We start from the raw sequence: 22,407 nt of genomic DNA on the forward strand, positions 1-22,407 counted from the left end.
TATAAAATGCATTAGTTAATAAAAAGGGGGTTGTAATTAAACAAAGGTTTCTTTGGGTTTTTTTAGGTATCAAAACTTGCTAAAATATACAGAATTCAGAATAAATAGGAATGGAAAGAAGCGTGGTGTAAAAGCTTTTTGTTCCATTTACTTTAAAATGATTGAATTCTATTCTATTTTAGGAAATCCCAAGGGCTTCACTCATAAAATCATTGGTTTTCAGAATGACAACTGCCAGAAAAGAACTTCTGTCTTTAAACCTTCCACCCCACTTTTCTTGTTATTGTACCTGGTATTTTTATTTTAAAATAAGTTTCCTCCAGAGTTTTCAATATAGAAAAACTAAAGTTGGGCCACAATGTTATGCAGTTTATTTTATCAATATAGCAATTCAAAATTAATTTTTACCAGAGTGAAACATTTATTTGAAAAATTAGAAATGAAATGTCTCTAACATGAGTAAATTTCCTTAACGTCCCTTTTTTTCTGCATGATTTTTGTGATTTGAGGGTAAGAGGAGGGACACTGGTATAATTTCTATCAAAGTGACAATTGCCTTTATTCTTTGATTTAGTATCCCTACTTCCTGGAATCTGTTCCCAGAATAAGAAATAACTCGTTCCCACAGTTATTCTTCACAGCACTCCTTGTGGAAACAAAACACTGGAAACAACCCAAAAGTTCCTTCCGAGTGGGCCTGGATGAATAACCGATAAAACAGCCTACGAGCATTTTGCTCATTTATAAAGACTGTAATAATATAGAAAATGTCTTTACATTACTTCAGGGTACTTTTAAGATTTCCTGTTTAAAAAAAACAGAAGGTGATACACAAGAGTATATATAACATTCTAGTTTTGGGGAAAGAAAGGGAGTGTGGAGACACACATACACAAACATCTCCCAATCAGTCTATAGCAGTGAATATCTGTAGGACCCAAATTGTGACCTTTATCATTTTCCACAAACACATGTTTATATTTTCAAAAAGAAATAATGGGGGGGGTGATGGTGAACTAAAAAGGAATGAAAAGGGTTACTTATAGGAGAATGGATGGAATAGAAAGAAGAAAAGGGACCGAGTTGGGTAATACTTTTGGTTGTACTTCTTTTATAATTTTGACTTTGGAACCACATAAATGTTTTAAAAATTCAATCTTAAAATAAAAAATAAAACTAAAAAGCAAAAGCAGCCTGAAAAAGCGAACCTAGCTATATATCTAGATGGTGTCGTAACCAGAGAGGGATTATTTAATTAATTTCAAAGTCAGTATTTTGACTGTGCCTTTCTTGTGGAATATATTTTAGAGGCAAGAATAATCACGAAGAGATTTTAACCTACATTTAGTAATCTTATTTTTAATAATATTGGCATTGTTATCGGAGAAATGTGTGGATAGTCTTTCTCCATAGTGGGAGTGGGGTTCTTGGAGTGCTGCTGCTGGAATAAGCATTTCCGGAGGCACTCACAGGAGGATGAGATGTGGTAGAAAGCTTTATTTGCGTGGAATTATACCCCTCTGTTTCCAAAGTCCCATTTCCCTTAATCCAGTCCTGGATAATGTGCAGCTGAGGATTTAGTAGAGCTAGAAGCAAAGCCAGTGGCCAGAGTTTCTGTTCCATGTTGGAGCTGGGTCTGGTTTTGCATGAGGCTAGTTGCAGTCCAATAGTCCACTGTGTGTGTGGTCCACCTGGCCATGGACCATGTGGGCAAATGCAGGAGCATGAGAGTCCTGCAAGCCAGGAGCAGGAACCAAGAAGCAAGAGAGCAAACTCCTTTGCTTAGGAGTTTAGATATCTCAAATCTTCCTATACTTGCAGTGGTCACACTGGCCACTGACCTGTCCCCAGGTGTGACTGACAGGCAAGTAAGTCCCTTCCCTATTTACCCAGACTTTATTGGGCATGCCTCTAGTATTTGGCCTTTCCTTTGCCCCTTTCCAGTTACTCATAAGAGTATATTACAACTAGTTAATAACAACGATATTGTTATTCTTGTGTTGAAATTTATATATATTGTAGGACTAGAGGCCCGGTGCATGAAATTCATGCACAGGAGCCGGTCCCCTCAGCCCAGCCTGCACCCTCTCCAATCCGGGATCCTTCGGGGGATGTCTGACTGCTGGTTTAGGCCTGATCCCGGGGATCCGGCTTAAACCGGCAGTCGGACATCCCTCTTAGAATCCTGGACCACTGGCTCCTAATTGCTCACCTGCCTGCCTGCCTGGTTGCCCCTAACTGCCCCTGCCGCTGTCCTGGTCACCCCAACTGCCCCCCCTCCACTAGCCTAGTCCCTCACTGCCCCCCCTGCCAGCCAGGTTGCCCCCAACTGCCCCCTCATGCTGGCTTGGTCACTCCTAACTGCCCCCCTATTGGCCTGGTCACCCCCAACTGCCCCCCTCTGCTGGCCTGGTTGCCCCTAATTGCCCCTGCTGCCGGCCTGGTTTCCCCTAATTGCCCCTGCTGCCAGCCTGGTTGCCCCTCACTGCCCCCCCTGCCAGCCTAATCACCCCCAACTGACCCCTTGCTGGCCTGGTCACCCTCAACTGAACCCTCCCCCTGCCAGCCTGGTCACCTCTTACTGCCCCCCTGCTGGCCTGGTCACCCCCCTCTGCCAGCCTGACTGCCCCTAACTGCCCCCCCTGCTGGCCTGGTTGCTCCCAACTACCCCCCTCTGCCAGTCTGGTTGCCCCTAACTTCCCCCCCTGCTGGCCTGGTTGCCCCCTACTGCCCCCCCTGCTGGCCTGGTCACCCCCAACTGTCCCCACTTCTGGCCTGGCTGCCCCTCACGGCCCCCCAATGACCTGGTCGCCCCATGCAGCCTGCTTGCTCAGTTGTTTGGTTGTCCCTCACTAACCCCTCTGCCGGCCTGGTCATAGGCAGCCATCTTGTGAGGGTGTGATGGTCAATTTGCATATTACTGCTTTATTATATAGGATAAAGCAAGTAGTCAATGTCAGCGTTATTAAGAACTATAGTTTTCAGCATAAGAAAAAAGTGATACAATTTAAGAAGTTAAGTAGAATGTGGTAATATTTGATTAAAAATGGGAAAATTAATATTGGCTCATGATTTAAATTTTTCTTTCTTAAAAAAACTACACCCCTCCCCTCAGTTTTGTCCACTGAAAAGGTCTAGGAAACAATGGCAAGTCAATAGCAATAAAAGTTCATAGCACCCAGATTGTGGTCTTTAAAATATCAGTCCTCACTGAAAGGAACAAGGGCTCCTTAGGAAGATGGATGATTCCAGGTATGAAATATTGTTTCTTACAAAAAAGCAAGAAGATATCAAAGACTCTGGAAGTTGTACAGGAAGAACACAGAAGCCAACACCATGGGGACTCTCACTGACCAAATTGTGTAATTTTGAGCCTCAAAAATAACCCCCCTCCCACCACTCAATCTTCAGTATGGGCAGTGTGAGAGGCAGCTGATCAATGTTTCGCTCTCACATCAGTGTTTCTTCTTCTCTCCCTCCCGTTTCATCTCTTTCTCAAAATATCAATGAAAAAAATCTTTAAAAAGTAACTACAATAGAGTGAAACATGTATTTTAAAAATCTATTTCATAATTGTGTGCCCCACAAACCAAAGAAAGCAACTTGATCACGTTTGGAAGTTGATAGAGCATCAGTTTATTATTATGAAAATTAGGAAATGAAGCCAAAGGATCACAGGTTTACCTCGACTTTTCTCTAAATTGCATTTAAGTAAGAGTAAGCAGGTAGTTGATGAAAGCTTACTTTTTAGCAAAAATTCGGCCAGTAAATGCAAAAGGAATATAGAAATAGAAAAGTCATATTTTATAAGCTCTTACAAAATAATGGAATTTAGCAAAGGTCATCAGTGGATACTAAATTCATTAGATGGAACTATTTTGGCTGAATCAGGCTGACTTCAGCTGAATCCAGTGATCCATCTTACATCACTAAATGGTACAACCAGAGGCCTTCAAAGTAACCAGCACCATGTGGATAATTTTTAAAATATATATATATATATATATATATATATATATATATATATGGTTGATTTCAAAGAGGAAGGAAGAGGGAGAGAGAGGTAGAAACATCAATGATGAGAGAGAATCATTGATCGGTTGCCTCCTCCACAACCCCAGCCAGCAAACCAGGCATGTGCCCTGACTGGGAATTGAACCTTGACCTCCTGGTTCATAGGTTGACGTTCAACCACTGAGCCATGCCAGCCGGGCCATGTGGATAATTTTTAAAAATAGGTGATAAGGGTTCATTAGATTTATTGTTCTATATAATCATTAAATAATATATTTTCACCTGAAATACCTATCAAACCCTAACCTAGACAGCGTGTTATTAAACTGTTTGACCTCTGCCATCTGATAGCAAATTGTGTTATTTTGTGATAACTCTTTTTTTTTTTTAAGAACTTGTTTTGGTCTGGCTGGCATGGCTCAGTGGTTGATTGTCAACCTATGAACCAGGAGGTCACAGTTTGATTTCCAGTAAGGGCACATGCTCGGGTTGCAGGCTCGATCCCCTGTTTGGGAAGAGCAGGATGCAGCGGATCAGTGATTCTCTCTCATCATTGATGTTTCTCTTTCTCCCTTCCTCTCTGAAATCAATAATAATAATAAATTATATATATATACATATATGTATATGTATATATATATAAAGAACTTTTGATGTTTTTCACTTTGTTGTTTCCCAGTTTGTTTCTAATTGAATATAATGTTCTTTATGTGCAGTGCTATGCAAAGTAAATGAGACAGAAGTGGCTCCACCTCTCCAGTAAATTGCATGATTTATGTGGGCACATTCACACACTGGAAATACAGATGAGCTCAAATATTACAAGCTCAGAATGAACATTTGAGTATTTAAAACAAGACTATTTCGTATTTTCAGAAGATAAGGACATAAGATAAGCGTATTTGCATCATGGTGCATTATTTTAAGACGATAAAGACATAATGTGAAAATTAGAATTGACCGCTGAGGGGTACGAAACTAGTCTCTTTCTATCTCGTTGGCCTATTGACGTATTGCTTGTTTTCTTAACCTACCTGACTTCTCTCTCTTAGGTCAATTCTCACGAACTTATTTTAGGAAAAAATGGTGAAATAGATTCTGTAGTACTCTCTTAAACCAGTATATTCTGTAGTCAATAGGTTTAAAACTTTGGGATGAGAACATGGTGAAAGTATTTTTGAGTGGCTGTCTGATTATACATTTGCTATAAAAACACTTTATTTAATAATCTCTATAGGTTGGCAAATAAACAAGACAAGGAAGGGGCTTTAGGAGAAGCTGATGTGATTGAATGTCTGTCTCTGGAAAAAATGGTCAATGAACACAAGTGCCTATGTCAGATAGTAAGTGTTGGGGTTTGTTTTCCTTTTTTCCCTGTGAAATATGTTCAGTAGAACTTAGTTTTTGTAAAGGTGAAAGGCAATTAGGTGGCATACAGCTAACAAAATAATGTGTTAGTGTTTTAAAAGAACTTTTTTTTTTTTTTTACCCAGGAAATCACATTCTCACTGTTTTGTTGCTATTATTTTATATTGTAATATTTGTTTTCTACGTAGTTGTTATTGACTTCCATAAACTGTCTTTTGAGATTTCAAAGACTCTAGATTTGCTTTTTGTTTAAGATATTGCTGACAGGACTTGTAAGCTATACAAACACGTCTTGCTATAATTCTTAAAAAATATATTTTTATTGATTTCAGAGAGGAAGGGAGAGGGAGAGAGAAGAAACATCAATGATGAGAGAGAATTACTGATTGGCTGCCTCCTGCTTGCCTGCTGTTGGGGATTGAGCCCACAACATGGGCATGTGTCCTGACCGGGAATCAACGAACCGTGACCACCTGACTCACAGGTTGATGCTCAACCACTGAGCCATGCCAGCCAGGCAAATTTTGTAAATGGTAAAGAAAACATATAAATATCAAATTTAAACATATGAGAGGTTTGCAATGAGTTTTGAAAAATCTTATCAGGAGAGTTATATAATCTTAAGAAAGATGGGCAGAAGATTTAAGTATTAATTCTGGCTTCAGAAGATGGACATTAAGACTGTCAATCTTAAAAGATGTTTACTGCTATAAATTCCTTAAGGACTGGAAGTTTGATTTTGTCTTCCAGTGAGTTTGTTTTAATTGGCACTGTTGACTTCCTGTGTTATAGTATCTCTCATAGCTTACAGATATTGTACTTGAAATATTTCAGCTCCTATGTACTAATGCTAGTGGTCATTGCAGTGGTATGTTTTGTGAGTTAAATAAGCAGGTGCTTTATATCATTAATTTAATGGGTTAATTTTAATTTACCAATAATTACACTTAATGGTTTTTGAGTAGATTTTTGTGGAGAACTTTTAGTTTTACTGTTTAAGCCAAATAAATTGGTGTTTTTCAGGAACCTTGTTCAGCAATCTTGGGATCTGGAAAGAAAATTGACAAGTCCATTAAAAAAGGCCTTTATTGGCTGCTAGATATCATTGCAAGAGACTTTGATGCCTTAAATGAACGCATCCAAAAGGACACAACAGAGCAACGTGCTCTTGAGGAACAAGAGAAACGAGAAAGGGCTGAACGAGTGCGAAAATTACGAGAGGAAAGGTAAGTAGATTAATTTTGTACCACCGTGCATTTAAAACATAAAAAAGAAAACAAACAATAAAACCACCACAATTTTAGGAATAATTTATTAGTTCTGTCTATTCAGTTTCTTTTTTGTATCTGAAGGAAGACACTATACAAATTTTCTGTTTTTATGGATCTTTCTCTACACAAGTTTGGGTGACAGGATTCTACTTTTCCTGGTGGTATTATGGTAGTTAAATTTATTCCTTATGTGTTTATTATTTCTAAGAGATTTAAAATTTCTATCTCTTATGAGTACCTTTATTGCAGTGGTTTTCGATCAGTATGCTGATTTTGCTTCCCAGAGGTCATTTGGCAGTGTCTAGAGACATTTTTACTTGTCACAGCTGGGGATAAGGTGGAGTGCTACTGGCATCTAGTGGGTAGAGGCCAGGAAGCTGCTCAACAGCTAGTGCTGCACAGGACAGTCCCCTACAACAGAGAATTATTGAGTCCACTGTCCATTATTGAGAAATGCTTCTCTGGTCTCAGCAAAGACAGAAGGCAAGCTGATAGTGGATCAATCAACTGAAACAAAATCTGATCTTCAACACTAGTTTTCTCACAAAATAAACTAAATTATACTGTCTCAGGTTTTTTAAATATATTTTTCAAATTTTTTTCAAAGGGACCTTTCAAACTAAATTTAGTGAACTTTGAATTAAAAAACAATGATTTCATAAATTCTGCCACAGAATCATCAGTACAGGAGCTGCCCCCTGGTGGTCAGTGCACTCCCACAGGGGGAGCTCTGCTCAGCCACAAGCCAGGCTGCCGGCTGCCAACACAGTGGTGGTGGCGGGAGTCTCTCCCGCCTCCTCAGCAGCGCTAAGGATGTCCGACTGCGGCTTAGGCCTGCTCCCCGCTGGCAAGTGGACATCCCCCGAGGGCTCCTGGGCTGCCAAAGGGATGTCTGACTGCCAGCTTAGGCCCAATTCCCCAGGGAGCGGGCCTAAGCCAGCAGGTGGACATCCCCCGAGGGGTCTCAGACTGCAAGAGGGCACAGGCCAGGCTGAGGGACAAATTTTTATGCACTGGGCCTCTAGTTTCTAATAATCTTAATGCTGTGAAAAAGTACTCATATTTGATTAAAAGTTAAATTTAGTACTTTATCCCACGATTTCTCTTTCTTTTCTCAACTAGATAGTTGCATAATAGGGAAGGGGAGAAATCAAAAGATATTTAAGTGAGCTCTTGCAAGATCTAAAGTTGTCTCCCATCTAACTAAGAAATATTGGCCTTCCATGTCCTCTAACATACTTGCAACCTAGTAGACATGAACCCACTAAACTGCCCTTGGTGGTGCCTTGGTGAGGTATTCTCTTACTCTGAAAGGACATCCTCTGATTACAGGTATCTTTCATTTAATTTATAGGTAGGACTTAAAGGAAAGAAATACTTGTAGCGATAACTCCCCATCGCCAAGTGCTCAATAATATGAGCAGATCATTAATCTAGGATCTCTCTTGATACTGATATGAGGTTTTAGTTCATGTGAGAAATTTGGTATTCTATCCTACTGTACATTTTCATGATATAAAGCTCAGTAAACCAATCGTTCATGTAAGTCTACCTTTTGTATACTTATAAAAATAAAATATATGGCCATACTTTTCTGAAGACTCCTTTGCTTTTTTTTCCATTAAGAAAACAAACAAAGAGAACAAAAAATAATGAGTTGGATAAAAGAAATCTGATATTAGTCATTTCCCCCGTCTCACACCCCCTCTCCAAGTTCTTACCTTTTCCATAAAGATGTTCTAGGTCATGTGATGGCAGGCTTTTCTAATACCCATTCCCCTTTCCTCCTTTCTCCCAGCCATGCTACGTGTGGTCTAAGACCTCTCCCGTTGAGCACAGTCTCCATAATTAAAAGTAAATTGGCATTTAGAGAGGAGTTATTAAAAAAAACAACCTTTTTACTTCATTAAATCCAATCTAATAGATTCAGATATTTTTGAAAAACTGTAAAAAAAATTATTCTTGGTATCTGAAAATAGTATTATAATGCTAAATACCTGAAACTGCTTACTAATAAATTAGTAATATTAATAACATTTACTGTCCTATAAGTATGTTCATATACAGTGTGCTTTCACATATATTGCTTTAGCTGAAACAACCCTATGAAGTAGATATTTTTATCCACATGGGAAAACTGTCATTCAAAGATCCAGGTACATGTCCAAGGTCAAAGAGGTCATAAATTTCAGCCCTCTAAATCTTGGCTTGCTAGGTTCAGAATGAAAGGATAGATCTTTCCATCAGAGGACATAATTAATAAACGTCATAGTAATGAACATTCACATTGCTGTACTATACCTGCAGCCCAGTTGCAGATCTACACTAGTTACCAGCTAATTGTTTTATAACTTAATTACTCTTCATGTATGGGGTAATATTAACTAAAAGTCACAGAGATAGTAAATGTTTCAGTAGTAACAAGTATGGAATTACTTAATATAAGTGATATAGTGCAACTTATCTTTATGGCCTCTTCTATTATGCAAAGCAGCAGTCATTACCTAGTTCATATATGATAAGTAATTTGACACAGCCCTTCAGAAGAGGGTTAACAAGAGGACTCATTTATCTGTTAACATCAATGAAGAGGACAGCATTGGTTTGGGATGGTAATTAATAAATTGCTAAATACAATAAATAGCACATAGGATAATTAATGTGCACTGTTGACATTAAGAAATCAGTCTTAGGGAATGTTATTTTTGTCATTTCTGTCTTTTAAAAATTCAAATGAATAATCTTTACACAGGGGTAGAGGCCTGTAAACTGCATAAGGATTTCTGAAAATCAGTAATTTAAAGCCATATCCAGATGTTTAAATTACTAAATTTAATAGACTTAAACCTATTGCAAGTGTTCTTAAACATGGCTCAGCATTTTCTCAGGAATTACAATTTTTTCCCTCAAACAATAGAGAACAGAGAGAGCGAGAGCAGGCTGACCTCGATGGAACCAGTGGTCTGGCTGAGGTGGATCCAGAGCCAATTATTGTGAATCCTTTCCAGCCGATAGCAACTGTAATCGTTGAGGTATGGATAGTGGCACATGTGATTTTTATATCGTAAGTTTTAAAGTTGGCAGGGAATTGAGAAAGCAGGTAGGGAGGTAGAAATAACTGTTTTATCAGAGACCAATTATTTCTAAAAAAATTAAGTGGGAGAGACAGGTTAAGGTTTGCTGCTTTTTCATCCTCTTCAAATTTATCTTTGGATCTAGTATAAACAGGAAAGGTGACTTCAGAATTAACTGAGAATGAAAATGAAGATTAAATGTAGCAACTGTAATAGTTACTGTTCTGATAAATCGTTTTTTTGGCATTTATTTCAGATAATAGTAATATATTTACTCTTATTTATATTGTCTCTTTGTCCCTGTATTGCTGTTACTGTCATCTCTTTACAGTAATGTTTAGATGCATAAATGAATTTCTACTTGTTTACCCAGGATACTTAAGAGTGTTTGAAATGATCATAAATTCTATATGTAAATATGATTTATTTTTATTTTAATTATGAGAAATTTTACCAAAATTAATTTGTAGATTATAATCATGAAGAAGTTAAGTGTGTGTGTGTGTGTGTGTGTGTGTGTGTATGTCTGTATTTGTGTCTTTGTTTTCATTTTCGACAGAGACTTTGTGTTAGACCTACTTTATTTAATTGCCCTGCTTCAGCAGCCAGGCCTCCTCAGAGGCAGAGCTTCCTCAACTTCCCCTCCACTCACCAGAGCTTAATGTGGCAGTTGGTTTGTTGGTCCCACTGCCTGCATGTTCTCCATTCCTCTTCCCCTGTCACTGCCTCCTTCCACGCAGGTGCTCATCTGGAAAGGTGGATGATTGTTTCTTCCTGGGGCTGCTGCTGAGGAGGGAGGCAGCTCCACAGGTAAGAAGATGATTGGATAATTTTGGTATTGCTTTATTTTGCAAATTAATTGACAATATGAACTATTTGTACTTAAGTTGCTTAGGTACCAGAAGGTTAATGGTACTTAGTTTTTTTTATTAATCCCGTTGCATTTAACTGTGTGCTTTTCTAAGTACAGTAAAGTTGTCTTAATAACTTAAGCTCTCCTTTTGTCTCCATCCTATTAAATATTATTTTTGTCAAGTTGTCTTTTATGCTCTTTAAAAATATTGATGAAGAAGAGAGAAATCAAGTTTGACTTTTAACTTTGAAACATTTATTGTGTGTGTAATAAAGCTCACCTTGTAAATGATGACCAATTTTATAATACCACTAGAGGCCCAATGCACGAAATTCATGCAAGGGGCTCGGCCCTGACAGCTGCAGTGGCTTGCCTCAGCCCTCCCAGCCACTGATTCGTCCGGAAGGTCATCCAGAAGGTCGTTCGGTCTAATTACCATATTACGCTTTTATTGTTATACATCAGTGGTTCTCAACCTTCTGGCCCTTTAAATATAGTTCCTCATGTTGTGACCCAACTATAAAATTATTTTCGTTGTTACTTCATAACTGTAATGTTGCTACTGTTATGAATCATAATGTAAACATCTGATATGCAGGATGGTCTTAGGCGATCCCTGTGAAAGGGTCGTTCGACCACCAAAGGGGTCGCAACCCACAGGTTGAGAACCGCTGTTATACATGGTTACTTAGAAACGGCCTTAGTACTTCTACCGACATTGTATTTTTCACTGATTAAAGATGTAAACAATATCTTATATTGAAAATCCCTGAATTAATTAGTGGCATGGGGAACGTGCACTTACTATGCTGTTAAGCTACAATAATTTTAAGAAGATGATCAGTAAATATATGAAACAAATGAAAACCAATTACTTGTAGTCTATTTTATACCAAGTGTATTTTCTTTTTTTCCCCCCCACACAATTTCAAAATGTGGCATTTTAGAGAAGCACCTCACATTCCTTTTATTTTTATTTTTTTTTACCACAAATAATACAACTGGTGAGGTATTGGTTCTAGAACAGAGAGATTAATGGAACATTGATAAACATTCAATAATCATAATTATGACTGACCCATTTTGTATAAGATAAAGGTGACATTTCAAATGTGGAAGAAGAGGATATTGAGACCACTGAATAATCATTTTGAAAAATGTAAAATTAGTAACACTGTATATACCAAATTAAACCCCAGAAGACTTAAAGGTATTTTTAAAAAGTAAGCCTTAAAAATACTAGCACATAATATAAACATTTGTATATATGTGGAGGAGGAAAAACTTTCAAAGCAGGACAATCAAACCACAAGTCAAGAAATAAAAATAGATAGATCTTATTATATTCAATTTTTTTAGGAGCTTTTCTACAAATTTACAGGCAATGACCAAACCCTAATGAAAAATATTTGAGACACATAGGACAAAAAAAAAAACCCTTAAAAATTACTATGAAAATAATGATAATCAAATAGAAAAGTGGATATTGGGTTACCATGGGTAATTCCATAAAGAAAAAGAAATATGGCAATAACAGTATTTAATAGTTCACCTTCAAAGTGATAAACAGTATTGAAATCAGTATGTTAATCCCACACTAAGGTAAAAACATTACTAACATTTATTAGTTTCAACCTTTTGCCTAGAATGTAAATTGACTTCAGTTTTTCTGAAGTGAAATTTGTAGTGTGTCACATTTTAAAAAATGTGCTTACCCATTACCAACAATTCTAGTGTTAGGAATTTATTCTAAATAACTAATTCAATAGTTGTGTTTTTTGAATAGTGAAAATTGAAAGTAACCTCTTAGCTCATTGATTATGAATTGGTAAAATAAGTTATGGTATAACCATTCAAAATGATAATGTAATTGGTGAAAGTAATCATAGCTAACATATATGTCAATTACATAGCTAACATTTTATGAGGTGTCAGGCACTATTCTAAGAAAAATATATATATTCTTAATTTAAAACTTTAGTTCTTTTTTGTTTAAAAACAAATAATAAATATGTATATATTAAGAGAAATAATCTATCACATTTGTGTATGTTTGTGGGTGGTGTATGTCTGTACGTGTGCGGTTAGGCAAAGAGAAACATCTCTTAGTGATTATACACCAACTAGTGGTCATCTCTAGATTATGGAATTACTGGTAGTAGTTGTTTCATTCCTTTATACAATCTTTTTTCTGAATGTTTGGCAATTAGTATGTTTCAGTGATGTTTTTAACAAATAGTTTTTAATGGAAATATCACAGTTCCCTGAAGGTACAGAAAGCTCTTGGATTACTTCATTTTTCCCTTAAAATTATCTTAGATACAACTGTTATATTAAAGATGATATATTTCATTTTTGTTAGAATGAAAAAAAACTTGAAAGAGAGAAAAAGAGGCAAAATGTGGAGAAAGACTGTGATGCTTGCCCCCTGAGAAATAAAATGGAGCGTGAGCAAATGGAAACACAGAGCCAGATCAGTGACAGTAGCCAGAAAAGCAATGAGTTTGCAACCATAGAAAATTATAATGAAGCATTAACACAGCAGTTGGAGAATGAAGAGACAGACCAGCCATCATCAGAATCAGGTAAATCTGGTTATTAAATAAAAAAGATATACATATATAACTTAATTATACTTCTTTCACCTGCCATTATTTTCACACAAAAATTTTTTTTTTATCTGCAAATGCAGTATTTATCATGGTTTTCTCATGGTTTTTACTCATTAGTTAGTTTGCTAACTTATGTTTTTATTTATGATGTCTTAAAATGTACTCTTTTGTAACTTGAATTTCAGCAGAAATTTTTAATTTTACTTTCATAAATTTGGAATATAGCATAGCTCAGGAATCCTTGGAATGTATTAAATACCTTTAAGCCTTTTTGAAGTTTTTCTTGTTTCTTTTTAAGACTGATAATGCTATAATCAGCCTCACTTTATTTATTGACATGCTATTTCTGTAGGATGCAAACATAATTAGTTGAACATTCTAAAAGTCTTATCACATAGTCATTTTCCTCTTATTTTAATATCAAAAAATTTCAATTCATAATTATTTTTCTTTTTCTCAGTAGTTATGTAATTTAACACGAAATTCATGTCTTTTGGTATCATAAAGACACAGCCTATGTCTGGAATCAGACAACCTGGGGTAGAACCCTGACTTTTCCATCTACTAGACCAGTGGTCAGCAAACTCATTAGTCAACAGAGCCAAATATCAACAGTACAACGATTGAAATTTCTTTTGAGAGCCAAATTTTTTAAACTTAAACTATGTAGGTAGGTACAATGTTATTAACTTAATTAGGGTACTCCTAAGGCTTAGGAAGAGCCACACTCAAGGGGCCAAAGAGCCGCATGTGGCTCGCGAGCCACAGTTTGCCGACCACGGTACTAGACACATGCTATGTTATATGATGTTCTTCAATCTTCCTCATCTCTCAAATGGAAATAAGCATCATTTTTAGAGGGATTTTAAGGATTACTTATAGTAAGAATAACTCTACAATGTTCGAGCATGGGCCTGACACATGGGAGCTACCTAATTAATTAGTTCCTTGCCATTCCTCGTTAGCGGTATGGTTCCATTATATATGAGAATTTTTATGTAGTTTCAAAAAGTTTATAAAAATAAGATTTCAATCTTGAGGTATAGATTAGCTAACATGGATATTTTGCTATATAGCAATAATTAGATTTGAAAGTTATACTTTTTGTAAGTTTGCAAGTATTATAAAAGTAAATATATTACTCATAATTCTGAGGTTCTTGAATATTTTCAGTTGAAATTTCTCATGAAAAATTATTTTTTAAAGTGTCTATAGACGGTTATGGCATTTAAAATCATACATCTTGTCTGTGGCTGTGCTGAGACCCCACCTCGGATCATGTGGTCTATCTTGCATACTCTTTCATGACCCAAACTGCTGTCCATCCTAAAGTACCGTATCATTATGGAGGCTCTCGTTCCTTTCTTCTAGCTCTAAAGCTTGCAGCTCTAATTATAGAAAGATGTCTTTGTTTCTATCTGGAGTCAATGTGTCAAATTACACTAACTGATTTAGAAAATATGTTTCTAAATATTGTTGTATTTCTCATTGCTTTGTAGGTTTTGTAGATGTTGACTACAAAATGTATACACACACTTTGAGTAGTTATAAAGGCAGTGTTTATTAAAATACATTTCATTTTCAAAATTGAGCTATCAGCTGTTACAGTGTGTATACATTTTAAAAAGTAATTTCTTAAGTAATAGATAATTCCCATGTTAGAAAATATATAGTATATAAAGTAAGTTTGGGATTGTCAATGAAAATATTTCGGTAACTTTAATGTTTGTTTATTTAACGACTATGCCATCTTGACTTACATTGTTAAAGTCTACATGTTAACAGCATACACGTCCTTAAAATGTAATTACACTGTAATTATTTTTTTTCAAAGAACAAAAGTTCAGTTCTGCAAAGTCTAATGTGGGTTTTGATTATATATATATTTGGGCATACCTTATTTGGGGGTTATTTTAATGGGTAATGTGTTTAGGTTTGATTGGGGTCTTTTTCACATTTCAAAGAATTATTTTGGACTATTTATACCTAGAATATATTATATGAACTTTCTTTGTATTCCGAATAACTTCTTTTAGAACTTAGAATACAGGCTTTTGTTATTTGTATCATATTCATTAATTATTTAATAAGGAAACATTAATAGCTTAATTTTTAGTAAAAGCAAGTTCATATTTCATTACTAGTAATAATTTCAAGGTTGAATTGAAGGTATATTTCTATGGTAATAATATCAATATTCTAGTTTTGTTCTTAATTTTTATTATAGAAGTTTAATTTTCCCAATTCCATGTTTCAATTCTGTAGATAACAGTAAAAAGAAAACTAAGAAACTAAGAATAAAAAGAAGTCACCGTGTAGAACCTGTGAATACAGATGACTCTGCTCCTAAGAGCCCAGTACCACCCCCGCCGCCCCCTCCTGGTGAGTAATTTAATATCGATACTGAATTTATAAATACTGCTTTAAACAATGAAGAAAAAGGAAGAAATTGTGTAGTTTTTATTCAGTATATTCATTATCTTGTAAATTTGTGAAAAGTTAGAGTTCTTTGCTCTCTTTTGTTCATATTTTATCAACATAAGTTACCTATTGCTTTTTTAACAATAAAAAATGTAAAGTTTTGTAAAAAAAATAAGTAAAAATTAATTAAAAAATCTTACGCAGGCACTTCCTAGAATGGATTCAATCTAATTTAAAATATCAGTGCACAGATGCTAAAAGGAATTTAAGCTTATTGAATGGATGGCTAATATGAGCTTTTAAAAAATTGCATCTTTCATCCTGAAAGTAAACACTTGAAACCAACATATGTGAATTTTTCAATTATATTTTCAATTTACATACTGACCTTCTAAGTTTGTTATGAGAATTAAATGGAATACTGCAGGTAAAGTCCTGGGACTTATTAGCTGCATAATATTTGTAATTTTTCAGCACTAGACACAGAACCTCATATACTATAGGTGCTTAATAAATATCTAAACATATATGTTTATAGTGTCCTTTTAGCTCAGCCAGAAGGCTTTATATGGTAACATTTTCCTTTGAGAATTATTTGAAGACTCATTTCTAGTATTCCATTTAATAAGTAAACATTTCTTATAGCTTCTGGTAGCGGTTACAACAATAGCCTAAGGTTATTTATGGTAGTAGTGAAGATGATTATATTTTTAACTGAAGGCAAATAAAAATTTAAAGCAAATGTTATCAGCCTACAATGATATTTTAAAATAGAAGTAATTTAAAATGGGATTATGGCTATTCAGTACTGTGTCATTCAGTATATATGAATTGACATTAAATGTTACATACATTCCTGTCTAGGGAGGGATCCTCTCAACCAACCTAAAGATACATTATTTAACAGTGTTTTAAATGTTTTTCTTTTTCTTTAGTTGGCTGGGGAACCCCCAAAGTCACTAGACTTCCAAAACTTGAGCCTCTTGGTGAAACACGTCATAATGGTAATGCAAAAGGATCAGTTTTCAAATATCTGTACATATTACATTCACTTTTCTTTACCTCATTACTTCAGCAAACTTTTATTTTTGGAAGCCTTTCAAATCCACAACCATCCTTTTTCATTATACATCTTCTTTTTCTATTTAATTTTTTTATTCTTAATGCCCCTTTGCCTCTAAGTAATTTGAATTGATGTTTACCTTAGAATACAGAGATAAAAATGTTTATCCATTATTTATTTATGTAAATAGTAATGGATAGGGAAAAGCTTTACAGCAATTTAAATTAAATAGACATTAAAATTATAGTGCTTACAAACTGCATTGTCTTATATGTATGTACTCAGTATACTGAATGATGTCATATAATTGTTCTTCCTCTGCTTCTAATAAGACACCAACCTGCTGAATATTAAAATGAAGTAAAAAGATCAACACAGTTGTAGAATCAGACTAATCAAAGTATACCAAATAAACTTCAGCTAACTAGAAAGTTACGAGGGCTTTATTGCCTCAAGAAAGTAATTTTCTTTAGATGAAATTGACATAAGGTATAATCTAGCCAGCATATGGCATTAGAACTCCACAACTGGAAAACTAGAGAAAGGGCCTTTGGGAGTAAAGGACTGCCTTGTACCAGGCAGAATTTCTGATTTTAGACCATCAGCCCAAATTCTTTCAAAGATACATTTCTGGAATGCAAAAAGGATAATATATGTATATTATAGCTCAATAGATTTCTCCATCAATAACATCCAATTTGCTTTTTTATTTGTATTTATGCTTTTATTTTTTTATTTTTTTTATTAAGTTATTACATATGTGTCCTCATACCCACGATACCCCCTATCCTCCCCCCCCCCACTCATGCCCTCACCCCCCTGTTGTCTGTGTCCATTAGTTAGGCCTATATGCTTGCATATAAGTCCTTTGGTTGATCTCTCTCCCTTACTCCCACTCTCTTCTACATTCCCTATGAGGTTTGATGGTCTGATTGATGCTTCTCTGTCTCTGGATCTGTTTTTGTTCATCAGTTTATGTTGTTCATTATATTCCACAAATGAGTGAGATCATGTGGTATTTATCTTTCTCTGACTGGCTTATTTCACTTAGCATAATGCTCTCCAGTTCCATCCATTCTGCTGCAAATTGTAAGAACTCCTTCTTTTTTACCGCAGCATAGTATTCCATTGTGTAGATGCACCACAGTTTTTTAATCCACTCATCTGCTGATGGGCACTTAGGCTGTTTCCAAATCTTAGCTATGGTATATTGTGCTGCTATGAACATAAGGGTGTATATATATCCTTTCTAATTGGTGTTTCTAGTTTCTTTTTTTTTTTTTTATGGAATTCAAACTTTATTTGTAGGTAGTAGAGAACCAGTGAAAAAATTTTGAGTATCTTATTTTTTTAAGTATCTCATTATTTATTTTAAAGTAGTAACTCCATTCCTAATGTAGAGACAGTGCTAGCAAAATGGAATTTTTATTTTTACGTTCTTTTTTTTTAATTTTGTTTTATTGCTTAAAGTATTACAAAGAGTATTACATATGTCTCCTTTTTTTACCCCCTTGACCTTCCCCTGTCCTCCCCTACCCCCCAGTGTCTTGTGTCCATTGGTTATGCTTATATGCATGCATACAAGTCCTTCGGTTGATCTCTTACCCTCCCCCTGCAACCCTCCCCGGCCTTCCTGCTGTAGTTTGACAGTCTGTTCCATGCTGCTCTGCCTCTGTATTTTTGCTCATCAGTTTATAATGGTCTTTATTATCCATAAATGAGTAAGATCATGTGGTATTTTTCTTTCATTGACTGGCTTATTTCACTTAGCATAATGCTCTCCAGTTCCATCCATGCTGTTGCAAATGGTAAGAATTCCTTCTTTTTTACAGCAGCGTAGTATTCCAATGTGTAGATGTATCACAGTTTTCTAATCCATTCATCTGCTGATGGGCACTTAGGCTGTTTCCAAATCTTAGCTATGGTAAATTGTGCTGCTATGAACATAGGGGTGCATATATCCTTTCTGATTGGTGTTTCTGGTTTCTTGGGATATATTCCTAGAAGTGGGATCACTGGGTCAAATGGGAGTTCCATTTTTAGTTTTTTGAGGAAACTCCATTCTGTTCTCCACAGTGGCTGTACCAGTCTGCATTCCCACCAGCAGTGCACGAGTGTTCCTTTTTCTCTGCAACCTCGTCAGCACTTGTCATTTGTTGATTTGTTGATGATAGCCATTCTGACAGGTGTGAGATGATACCTCATTGTCATTTTGATTTGCATCTCTCAGATGATTAGTGACTTTGAACATGTTTTCATATGTCTTTTGGCCTTTCTTCTGTCTTCTTTTGAAAAGTATCTATTTAGGTCTTTTGCCTATTTTTTGATTGGGTTGTTTATCTTCCTCTTGTTAAGTTGTATGAGTTCCCTGTAAATGTTGGAGATTAAACCCTTATCGGTGATAACATTTGCAAATATGTTCTCCCATGCAGTGGGGCTTCTTGTTGTTTTGTTGATGGTTTCCTTTGCTGTGCAAAAGCTGTTTATTTGATGTAGTCCCATTTGCTTATTTTCTCTTTAGTTTCCATTGTCCTAGGAACAGTATCAGTGAAGAAATTGCTTCGGCATGTGTCTAAGATTTTGCTGCCTATGGATTCCTCTAGTATTTTCATGGTTTCCCATCTTATGTTTAAGTCCTTTATCCATTTTGAGTTTATTTTTGTGTATGGTGTAAGTTGGTGGTCTAGTTTCATTTTTTTGCATGTATCTGTCCAATTTTCCCAACACCATTTATTGAAGAGGCTGTCTTGACTCCATTGTATGTTCATGCAATTTGCTTTTTGATGACTCTGTTTACCTAATCTAGAGTTTGGTTTCCTACAGAGACCCATCTATTAGAAAAAAAAAAAAGTCAGAATTGTAATCTTTAAAAAAGCTTTATTTTACTATATAATTTGAAATTGTATAAAATACTTTTATTCAAAGAGTATATAAATATAAATGTGCTCTTTGCTTTCTTTTTAGAATACTATAGGTCAGTAATGAAATATTTCTTTAAAATATTTATTTTCATTTCTAAAAACAGAAAAGTTTGGCCCTGGCCAGTAGCACAGTTGGTTAGAGCATGATCCTGATGTGCTAAATTTATGGGTTCAATCTCCTGTCAGGGCACATACAAGAAGTAACCAATGAATACATAAAGAAGTGGAACAACAAATTGATGTTTCTCTTTCACTCTCTCTCAAAATCAATAAAATAAATAAATACAGACAGAAAAGTTTGTCCTTAGGCTATATCAGAATTACAGTGAAATCACATCTGTTTGGTTGACTGACTTTACATCACAATGCTTTTATTGACTATGATAGGTTAGTTCCTATTTTATTATACTCTGAAATTATGTAAATTAAAATATGTTCTAATGTGAATGTGTAATTGGAAACAAAAATATAATGTATACATTAGGTACAACTTTTTATTAAATGAAGTAGAGATTAATTTATAATCCAGAGTTAAGAATTTACTCTATGGTTGTCTTTTAAATTTATTCAAGTTTTCTTTGAGTTTGATTGTGATTTTCTCCCATTGCTTCATCTGTCAAGTCAGATCTCTTTTTATTTTTTAAGGTATTAGTTGGCAAATGATGAATTGTGTCCGAAATATTTATTTACCATAACTGTTTGGTATTTTTATTATTCCTCCTCTACATAGATTTTTATGGGAAGCCACTGCCTCCGCTGGCGGTGCGACAGAGACCAAACGGTGATGCTCATGACATGATCTCATAACCAAGTTGCATGGATGAGCTGCCTTAATATCAGCAAGATGACCTAGAAGACCTTCTTTCTCAAAAAAGAAAAACCCTGTACATTGATGGCTGGGGCAAGATTACCATAGCAATTCAGCAAGGAGATTGATAACCAAAGATCTCACTGATCTGATAATTACTTATTCATGTTGTTCATGGTTTAATAAAAAAAAAAGGAAGCAAAAAGACCAGCAGATGGGATGAGCATTATGTATCAAATTAGCAGGAGTTAGTATTGACTCTGGTTTATACATCCCCACTCTTGGGCATATTCCTGAAGGAAAACCTTTCAGAAAAAGCCAGTGGACTTTGCACACTTTCATTACTATTTGTTTAATAGTCTTTATTTCTGTACCGTAAACCTTTTTTGTAAGATACATGTGCATGGAAGAGGAACTCTTGGGAATTTATAACCTAAATTTTTAACTTTTTATATTTTTCTAAAACTTTTGTTTAAGAATTTTATTACTATGATATTGACAGTATACTTTTCTATAGATGCTTTGTTTAAATTGTATCTGGAAAATAGAGTTGGTATACTGGACAAACATTAACTATACAAACGATATATTTATATGTTTTGAGGTATGTTTTATAATAGTATTGTTCTTGAAGTATACATACTAATTTGACCTAATTTTAAAATAATACTTTTTAAAAATAGATTCTCAGATCTCTATTCTAACAAATTATATTACTTGAAAGCACTACCCAAGCAGAAAGTTCAATTTTTTGTTGTTGTTTTCTTTGATGATGATCCTAATAAAAGAGACTTGAAAAATGAAATAAAAAGGTTATGTGAGATATTATTAAAAGTCCCAATAAGCCCCTCTTTAAAAGGTAAAACCCTTCAGAGATCATTTCTCCTTGTCACTCCTTTGTCTATCAGCAGCTACAATGACTCGTAGGTTATTGTAATTCTTTAGTGCCTTGAAATTAAAGGCAAAAAGACCGAAAAGCTATTGAAGTTTCAGAAACTTGTGTTTCATAACAGGGATATACTTGGGTACTAAAGCAAGAATGAAGAAACAATTCCAAAATAATTTTTATAAATAATTCCAAAATAATTTCTCATTTTAAAATAATAGCATTTCTCTTGCACAGAAGAATGGCATCTATAGGATTCTTTATTTGTCTGGCTTTTAGATGTATGTTTTGAAGAGTAGATTCATAATGTTGCATTTAATTGAAAGCACATATTTCTGTCACGGTAAAAATACTACAAACGGTATGATTCCTATATAACCTTGTCAAAATTGGTTAACTTGGTAACTTGTACTGACAATAATATGAGAAGTATGTTGAAGGCAGTTTAGTGTGATTATTTGAAAGTTTTACTTGAGAGCATCACCATTTATTTGCATTTTAAACTTCCTGAACTTTCATTAATCAGGTCACTTATTACTCGAGTCAGCTTTTTTGAGTTTTGTACATGGAACCCACCTAGCATTCTACTTCAGACATAAAATTCGTAACAACCTAAATGTGATAGGCAGCTGAAATGTAAGGAAAATCAACACAAGGAGACAGATATAAATTTTGAACTGGATTTTAGAGAAAAAACTCATTTGTATATCTTTTTGGTTTCTTTTGTAACATTTACATTTCTTCATTTAAAAAAAAAACTAAACTCATACTTTTGCCATCTTTTTAAAATTCATCTAATTTGAGAATAAATGTTTTTTTTTAAATTTGTGGTTACTGTACTATACAATAATCACTGAGCCCATTTAATTAAAATAATTTTGAAATTAAATAATGAAGCAGAATTCATGTTTTATATATCTCAAAAATTAATTTGTATTCTTAAAGGATTCTAAAAATACTTTAAAAGAAGTTTTGTAAATCCAGGTGGCTTTTAACAGTTAAATGTCTATTTTGTTATATGCTGCATTTTTATTAACATATCATAAATTATGGCAATTTCAACAATAAACATAATTTATATTAGTATGCTGTTTTTTCTTATCATTTGATAAATTT

The 22,407-nt window shown here is 34.9% G+C and overlaps 1 protein-coding gene across 1 annotated transcript in view; it reads left to right on the plus strand.

Annotated features, from left to right (window-relative positions):
• ARL13B (ADP ribosylation factor like GTPase 13B) overlaps positions 1-22,276 on the plus strand; it is an 83,834-nt gene extending 61,558 nt beyond the window's left edge. Inside the window, exons 4-10 of the mRNA XM_036350920.1 lie at positions 5,252-5,357; positions 6,406-6,608; positions 9,571-9,685; positions 12,943-13,165; positions 15,458-15,574; positions 16,549-16,617; positions 20,328-22,276. Of these exons, the coding sequence (XP_036206813.1) occupies positions 5,252-5,357; positions 6,406-6,608; positions 9,571-9,685; positions 12,943-13,165; positions 15,458-15,574; positions 16,549-16,617; positions 20,328-20,404 (910 nt within the window). The 3' untranslated portion in view covers positions 20,405-22,276. The remainder of the gene's footprint in view (positions 1-5,251; positions 5,358-6,405; positions 6,609-9,570; positions 9,686-12,942; positions 13,166-15,457; positions 15,575-16,548; positions 16,618-20,327) is intronic.
• The last annotated feature ends 131 nt before the right edge of the window (positions 22,277-22,407 follow it).

The sequence above is a fragment of the Myotis myotis genome, unplaced genomic scaffold (assembly GCF_014108235.1).
Source record: "Myotis myotis isolate mMyoMyo1 unplaced genomic scaffold, mMyoMyo1.p scaffold_m19_p_2, whole genome shotgun sequence".
In the NCBI taxonomy this organism is placed as follows: Eukaryota; Metazoa; Chordata; class Mammalia; order Chiroptera; family Vespertilionidae; genus Myotis; species Myotis myotis.